Source organism: Carex rostrata, chromosome 7 (genome assembly GCF_964058835.1).
Source record: "Carex rostrata chromosome 7, lpCarRost1.2, whole genome shotgun sequence".
Lineage (NCBI taxonomy): Eukaryota > Viridiplantae > Streptophyta > Magnoliopsida > Poales > Cyperaceae > Carex > Carex rostrata.
Genome location: NC_135924.1, coordinates 5,432,805 through 5,440,523, shown reverse-complemented (window position 1 = coordinate 5,440,523; position 7,719 = coordinate 5,432,805). Strand labels below are relative to the sequence as shown.

At 35.1% G+C, this 7,719-nt stretch overlaps 1 protein-coding gene across 2 annotated transcripts; it reads left to right on the top strand.

Moving 5' to 3' along the window:
* The first annotated feature begins 1,120 nt into the window (after positions 1-1,120).
* Positions 1,121-6,447, top strand: LOC144557435 (uncharacterized). 2 transcript variants are annotated; one of them, XM_078306003.1, is made up of 8 exons: positions 1,121-1,606; positions 1,702-1,902; positions 1,991-2,110; positions 2,505-2,542; positions 3,083-3,200; positions 3,848-5,740; positions 5,835-5,897; positions 6,003-6,447. In XM_078306003.1, exons 1-8 carry the CDS (start codon positions 1,529-1,531, stop codon positions 6,189-6,191), a joined length of 2,700 nt encoding a protein of 899 aa, XP_078162129.1. In that variant the 5' UTR covers positions 1,121-1,528; the 3' UTR covers positions 6,192-6,447. The 2 variants fall into 2 exon arrangements, with proteins under 2 accessions (XP_078162129.1, XP_078162128.1); XM_078306002.1 differs by having other exon boundaries at positions 5,832-5,897.
* Positions 6,448-7,719: the final 1,272 nt, after the last annotated feature.

The window sequence follows — 7,719 nt, the reverse complement described above, 5'->3', positions numbered from 1 at the left end:
ATGATAGATCTTCTACTAATTAATTCACTAGATTATAACCTTCCAAAAAATTGAATGTTATGAATATGTAATTAATCTCCCTTTAAGCAATAGTTAATATATCATTAAATTAGGTCATGGAATATAAATGAAACTTTTTTTATTTACCAAATTCTAGTTATTAAATTTTAAGTATAATGGTATGCACCACAAAATTAAATGTATCCGAGATGTACTCAAAAACATATTTTGGATCAGACAAAAATTGGACTATGGTTTAAGTTCTAGTTCTAGTAAGGACCTCTAAAATTTTCTGAAAAGACTGGAGATAAAGTTAGGTGTATATTTGTTGCAAGAGTGAGTCTATGGTACTATTCATATCACGGGTGGTTGCCGTGCTATGGCTCTATATTCGAGTTTTCAAATCCTAACGGTCGATCCGAATCGTTCATCTTGTTCTCCATATTAATATGTGTTTGGAGACCAAATTTTACATTTTTTGAAATTTTTTTACTATTTTTTTTAGATATTTAGAAAATCACTTGATTTGAAAATTCTGGACCATCCAAAAACAGTGATTTTCAATAAATCTAAAAAAATAGTAAACAAATTTCAAAAAATGTAAAATTTGGTCTCCAAAAACATATTAATATAGAGAACAAGATGAACGGTTCGGATCGATAGTTAGAATTTGAAAAATCGAATATAAAATCATAACACAGTAACAAATCGTAATATGGATAGTACCATAGACTCACTCTTGTTGCAATCCCAATCAATTCTCTTACATATGATACCAATCTACCGTAGTTGTGTTCATCAACGTCGCTATCTTTCTCTCCTACATCACCGCTCTTTTTCTTCTTTCCCAACTTCCGTATAGGTCCGAATAATTGCTTTTAATTATTTTATTACACAGAAGCTTCTTAAATTTAAGAGTGGAGTACAACCGATGGGTATCGGATCTATGGTTAGATAGGTGCCAGGACCGTCCGATCTGCTTCAAGGTCCGTGCAAGTCTACTTCAATTTAAGTGTGTTCAGATCTAGATACCGATCGGACGGTTTTGTAGCTCGTTGAAACAAGAGTAGGTCCGATTCTCATCGGTCATACTCTGCTGTGAATTTTATATTTCGACTTCGTAATATTTTATTCCCTCTCCTCTCCTACCAATCCATAGAAAAAGAGAGAGAAACTAAAAGAAAAAGAGAGAAAAAAGGGTCAAAACACAGAGAAAGAGAGCGAGAGAAAGAGAACAGCTAGTTCCCTCAGATCTACTGCCTACTGGCTTGTTCGGTTGTTGTTCTCTTCCCACTCTTCCTCCAGCCACCTTATCCCCCCTGTTAAACTCTCTCTCTCTCTCTATCTCTCTCTCTGTCTCTCTCTCTCTCTGCTGTGTAGTGAATGCATCAGCAACTGGGATTCAACTACTGTTGTAGAAGGGGCATGCACTGAAAGCACTCACATTGTGCCGGAGGAGGCTGACGGGTGGGCCCCGGCACTCGAAAGAGATGAGATAGGTTTGAATTGACTAGATAATCCTCCAAAGATGTTCAAATCAGGGAGATGGCGGAGCGAGAAGAACAGAATCAAGGCTGCTTTTAAGCTCCATTTCCAAGCTTCCCAGGTACAAAATAAACCCAAAAACAAAGAAGAAAATTTTGTTTTGGGGTTTCTGTGGAGTTATAAAGTTATTGTTGGTAACTTTGAATTACATTGTAGATACCAAAAGCTGGATGGGATACACTGATGGTGGTACTAATCCCGACAGATGTTGGTCGACCGACCGTCCGATCAGATAAAGAGACAGTTACCGATGGATCATGCCGGTGGAATGCTGTTTATGAGATGGTTAAGCTCAGTCTTGATGCAAAAACAGGGAAAGTTCATGACAAGATTTATCAGTTCCTAATTTCAGCTCCGGTAAGAAATTGTTTCAGTAACATTTTTTTTTTACTGTTTATATTTCACATGAAAGTAAGTTATTATTATTATTTTTTTGAATTTGAAGGGGTCAAACAAAGGTGGAATCTTGGGAGAAGCCAGTGTTAATTTGGGAGAATATGCTGAGGCATTCAAACCCTCTACTGTAACTCTACCTCTCAAGGGAAATACTGGAGCGGTTTTGCATGTGAGTTTCTCACATCTAACCTTGTATTTTCAGCATTTTACATTTTTAAACTTACTCCCAAAATTCATAGTCAACCCCATAAATTAATGGGTCTCATTGTAAATAGCAGATTTATAAGGTCCCAAAATGCAAATATGGTTGAATGGTCTCATGTTTTAATTTTTCTAGCTCACAGGACTCCTACCAAACTTTTCACACCACATAGTAAATGCTAATGCACAGCCATAAATGACTCTATTTATATAATTCCAGTTTTCTTTTTCTTACATCCAGAATAACTCAGAACTGAGAAATTATGGAATTTTTTTTTTTTGATACTGTTTCTCAAACCTGAAAATGACATATGTTTGTTGGAAATGTTAATATCTATTAAATCTGTGTGTTATTGTGACAGGTCACCATACAGCGAATGGTTGGTGATGATGAGGGAAGGTGAGAGAACTGATTGAATTTGATTTATTGTATACTGTTAAGCATCTTTTTATATGTATATATATGTGTTGAGTAAGGCTACCATACATTGCAATGCATAGGCATCTTTGTGCATTGGACTATAAATCACCGGATTCAAAGTCCAAATAACCGATCCAAACCGTTCATATCTTGTTCTCCATATTAATATGTGCCTGGAGACCAAGTTTTACATTTTTTGGAATTTTTTTTACTATTTATTAAGCCACTTTGAAAATCGATAATCCAACGGTAACAGTAAAATCAAAAGGTACCGTTGGATCAGCGATTCTCAAAGTGGCTTAATAAATAGTAAAAAAATAAAAAAAAATGTAAAATTTTGTCTCCAAGCACATATTAATATGGAGAACAAGATGAACGGTTTGGATCGGTTATTTGGACTTTGAATCCAATGATTTATAGTACAATGCACAAAAGTGCCTATGCATTGCAATGTATGGTAGCCTTACTCATATGTGTTTGTGTGTGTGATATTAATGCTTCATTTTATTTGTTAATTAGAGAGGTGAATGAAAATGGTGAAATGTCAGTAAAATCACGAAGGATAACATTGCAGAGCCAGTTGAGCAAGTTTGGTGAAGAACGTGTTGAGAAGGCTAGAAATGGAATTGACTCTAAAGTACTACTGCCTTTTATTCATATTTTTATTTTTAGAATGACAAAAATATAATTTGATTGTTATGATTAATAATTTGATTTTAAAGTATAGTATATGAGTGTGGTTATAGTACTTTGCAATGCGCAAATTGGCCCGTGCTATGGTATGATTTCTTTGTATTCAAAGTCCAAACAATTTGAACCGCTCAACATGATATTCATACGGAAAATATACTTGGAGACAGACTGAATTTTACATTTATAATTTTTTTTTTTACTATTTGCTTAGAGGATATGACAATTCTGGACCATTCAAAAGCAATGGTTTTCTACCTATCTAATTTAAAAAAAAATTCTAAAAAAGGTAAACTTTGGTTTGCAAGTACATTTTTATATGGAGATCATGTTGAACGGTTCAGATCAACTGTTTCAACTTTGAAAATAGAGATATGGATCCATAACACACGTCGATCTGTAATATGCATATCACCATAGCCTCACTCTTAAAGTATATATATATATATATATGTATGTCTTCAGTATATATTTGGCAATCCTTTATATTATGCATGTTTCACTTTTAAACAGGAAACATTACCAAGTAGATCAAATAATGATTTCATTGACTCAGTATTGGCTAATTCAATAACTCCATCTACATTTTATCAGGATGGATCTGTCGTAATCAACAAGACATCTTCCATGAAACTCGCATCCATCCGAAATCTAACTCTGAACACCGACCCCACTGAATCAAACCTTGAAAAATCCCACAGCTTTGACGTGATATCAGCATATGAATCAGACAATAACAGCTCAGGAAGGTTTGCTTTCACTCCAAGGGGGAGAGAAAACAACACCATGCACAGCACCAGCTACATCTCTCCACTAAGTCAGATCGAAACCCCTAAGAAACTACTGACGAGCTCTGGTGACTGGTCAGCCAGTACTGATGGCTCGACCAGTAACTCTGGCGAGGCTGCTGGGTCCCAGGATTCAGAAGAAAATGTTGAAAAGTTGCGTGGAGAGGTTGTTACACTTTCACGGAAGGTTGACTTGTCAGAGCTTGAGTTACAGACTCTGCGAAAGCAGATTGTCAAGGAGAGCCGGCGGGCCCAAGATCTGTTCAAGGAGATGAGTATTTTGAAAGAGGAGAGGGATGGATTTAAGAGAGAATGTGAAGAGTTGAAAAGGAGAGGTGACATTAAGGGGTATAATGGGAACAAATCGGAGGTTCAGGGAGAGGATCCATGGGTTACAGTAGAAGAGATAAAGAGAGAGTTGAATGCCGAGAGGAGTATAAATTCGAGTTTGAGATTGCAATCACAAAATTTGCAAGAGTCAAATTCAGAGTTACTTCTTGAAATAAGAGATCTCGAGGAGATGGTGGAGGAGAGAAATCGAGAACTATTGTGCTTAAAAGCCGATACAAGTCAAATTATAGTGACAAGCTCTGACCGGAATGGAGATGATGAGCATTGTACGCTGGATGCGTTAAAAAAAGAGAATGGAGGATCAAAGGTGACGAATGCACTGGAGAAGAAGATCATTGAGTTGAGTAGTGTGCTTGAGTTGTATAAGAAAGACCGAGAAGATATGGAGATGCAAATGGAGCAATTGGCACTAGACTATGAGATTGTGAAACAAGAAAACCATGATATAACAACCAAACTTGAACAGACTCAATTGCGGGAACAGTTGCGAATGCAATACGAGTGCTCTTCTCACTTGGCCATGATAAGTGAACTCGAGTCACATGTTGAAAGTTTGGAGACAGAAATTAAGGAACAGAATGAAGCTTTTGAAATGGAGATGGCAAATTTAATGGATCAAAAAGTTGAGCAAGAGAAACGTGCTGTAAAAGCGGAAGAGACACTGAGAAAAGCGAGATGGAGTAATAGCGAGACGGCGGAGAGGCTTCAAGAAGAGTTTAAAACTCTTTACACACAGGTTACTTCAATTTTTGATTCCAATGAGAAGTTGGTTTTGGAGGCGAGGAGGGAAGTGAATGAGTTAAGGGCACAAAAGAAGGAGATGGAAGAGCACTTGAACAAAAAGAAAGAGGAGCTTGGATTGGTACATAGCCAGTACAAAGTTAAAATACAACAGTTATTAAATTTGGTCGATTTCAAATCGAAGGAGATAGATGAATTGGGGGAACAACTAAAGAACAAAACGCAAGAATTTCAAAATGAGAAGAATATCGATGAGGCGAGATTGAAGGATTTGAGAGAGGAAATGATTAAAATGAGAGATGAAATGGTACGGGTTGCGGAGGAGAAAGAAGATGCATTGTTAGCTGAAATCGATGAGTTAAAGGCAATAAATGAAGAACATGAAATGAATTTACAAGGTAAGATCGAGGAAGTGGAGATGCTTCAAAAGGAAATTAAGTCATTGAGAGATGAAGCAAATGTGTCAATGGAAGAGATAAGAAATGAAAAGGAGACGAGTGTCAGTAAACTAAGGGGCGAGATTGAGTCTCTTAAAAATCAATGTAGTCAATTAGAGCATTCTCTTTCTGAGATGAAATCAGAAAATGGAAACTTCTCCAGTTTCAATGTAAGTACTGGAACTATCTCAAACCTGACTACAATATTTAATTAAATTTTTCTAGTTACCTTGATTAATAATTTTTGGCATATTCTTATAGAAGAAGTTGCTGATCGATGCAACCTGCACGGATTCTCCACAAAATTATAAAACTGGGTTCTATAAGGTGAGAACAACTTTTTTTTCTTTTTTACATGTTCTGGTAACACATCAAAATTAGATTTTTTTTCTAACTAGTCTCTAACTTGCATGATCATTGTTTTGTATTTAGGATCGTGGATATACAGAATTGCTAAAAGATATGGTATTATTGAAAGAAAGAAATGATTTAATGGAACAAGAATTGAAAGAGATGCAAGAGAGATACTCTGAAATCAGCCTGAAATTTGCTGAGGTAGAAGGTGAGAGACAGCAGCTGGTAATGACAATCAGATCACTCAAAAATGCCATGAAGAATTGAAGAAAAACAAATTCAAATTGATTTGGTTTGGGTTTTATTTTAGCTAATAAGATAGATTTTGAGGTCTTTTTGTATAGGCAAGAGACTGGATTTGGGGATAATCCAGGCACTTGCAAGGCTAATACCAGAATAATAACATATATGTAGATTTTAGATTTTCTTCTCTGGAGTTTGATTGATGTATGTTTTGGCGCTTTTGTTTTACTAAAGGTATGTGTAATTCAAGCATTAGTTAAATCTGATTGACAGTATTGAATGGGTGCGCTCTTGTTTTCAAGAAATCTGCATTTTCTCTGAGGTTGTATAGTGTTTTGTAACAATATAAAGGTCGAAATAGTAATTATGTTGTTGTTTTTGAAAAATTAAATTAGGACATGTTTTTATTTTTTTTTGACAAAATCACATGAGAAAGTTTGGAAGCCAAGTAATTGTTATGTAAAACCTTATCCAAATTCACATAATATTTTTATGTAAATAATGTGTACATATTATTATATTCATTACTGCTAAATTAAAATTAGTTTGCTGTTACATTTTTTTAATAAGATTTTTCATTGTGCCACATGTGCTGGATTAAAATTAAATAAAATGAATTGTTCAATCCAATTGATATCTCCTTATTGGATTGATCTAGCTTCTGATTCTGGTTTCTCTTCCTTGCTCTACAAATTAAATGATGAGACAAGGTTTATCTACAAATTTGTAATCATCTACTGAGCTATTAGGACTAGAAGCACAATTGCACAAAATTAAATGATGATTTATCAAAATGGGAATTAAGTAGTTCATAATCTCAATTAAGCGCATATTATTCTACCCTTTTTTAGCAATAACCAGAGAGAATCCGAGCCTGTTAGATATCTTTCCCTAATTCAAGGCCCAATTTTAGCAAGGATTAAAAAATCTCATCCAACGGTAGAGCCCTTAATTAAAATTATTCAGACCCATTAAAATATAAGGGGGAATTTTATGTATACCCCTCAAAAATCTCGAAATTAAATATTCTCCCTCTAAAATGTATAATATCCAATATGACCGTTTAAATTTCAAAAACTCGTAAATTACCCGATTAATTGACTTTTCCATTGAACTAATTTAATTTTATAAATTACCCATTCTATTCTTATTAGAAAATAAAAACATATTATCTGTATAAGAAAAGTTATTCTATCTTTTGACTAATTGGTTCTGATGAAAAATAATTTATTTTTCTACTTAGCAATTACCATAGAGAATCCGAGCCCGTTCGAGCTCCTAATTTGGAATCTGTATGAGTGCGTATCCTCTGAGATATCTCAACTTTTGCGTGACCGACGTGTCCGGTGCCTATTCGGGGTAGCGCAGGGGCCTAGTATTATTTGAGCTTCGAGATTCGTCCAGAACGTATTTGAACGGTTCAGATTTTCCAAAAAGCCACGCAAAATATGAGATATCTCAGAGGATGCGAATTCAATCTGTATTCTCCCAGGTACCGTAAAAGATTTTTTTTTTATAATAAGTGGATCTAGACAGTTCTTTTAACTTTGCA

Excerpts from the sequence above, each read along its gene's own strand:
- LOC144557435 (XM_078306002.1), top strand. The coding sequence starts at position 1,529 with ATGTTCAAATCAGGGAGATGGCGGAGCGAGAAGAACAGAATCAAGGCT. Across the intron at positions 2,543-3,082 it reads GTTGGTGATGATGAGGGAAG|AGAGGTGAATGAAAATGGTG; the intron begins GTGAGAGAACTG and ends TTTGTTAATTAG. Across the intron at positions 5,741-5,831 it reads GAAACTTCTCCAGTTTCAAT|AAGAAGTTGCTGATCGATGC; the intron begins GTAAGTACTGGA and ends ATATTCTTATAG.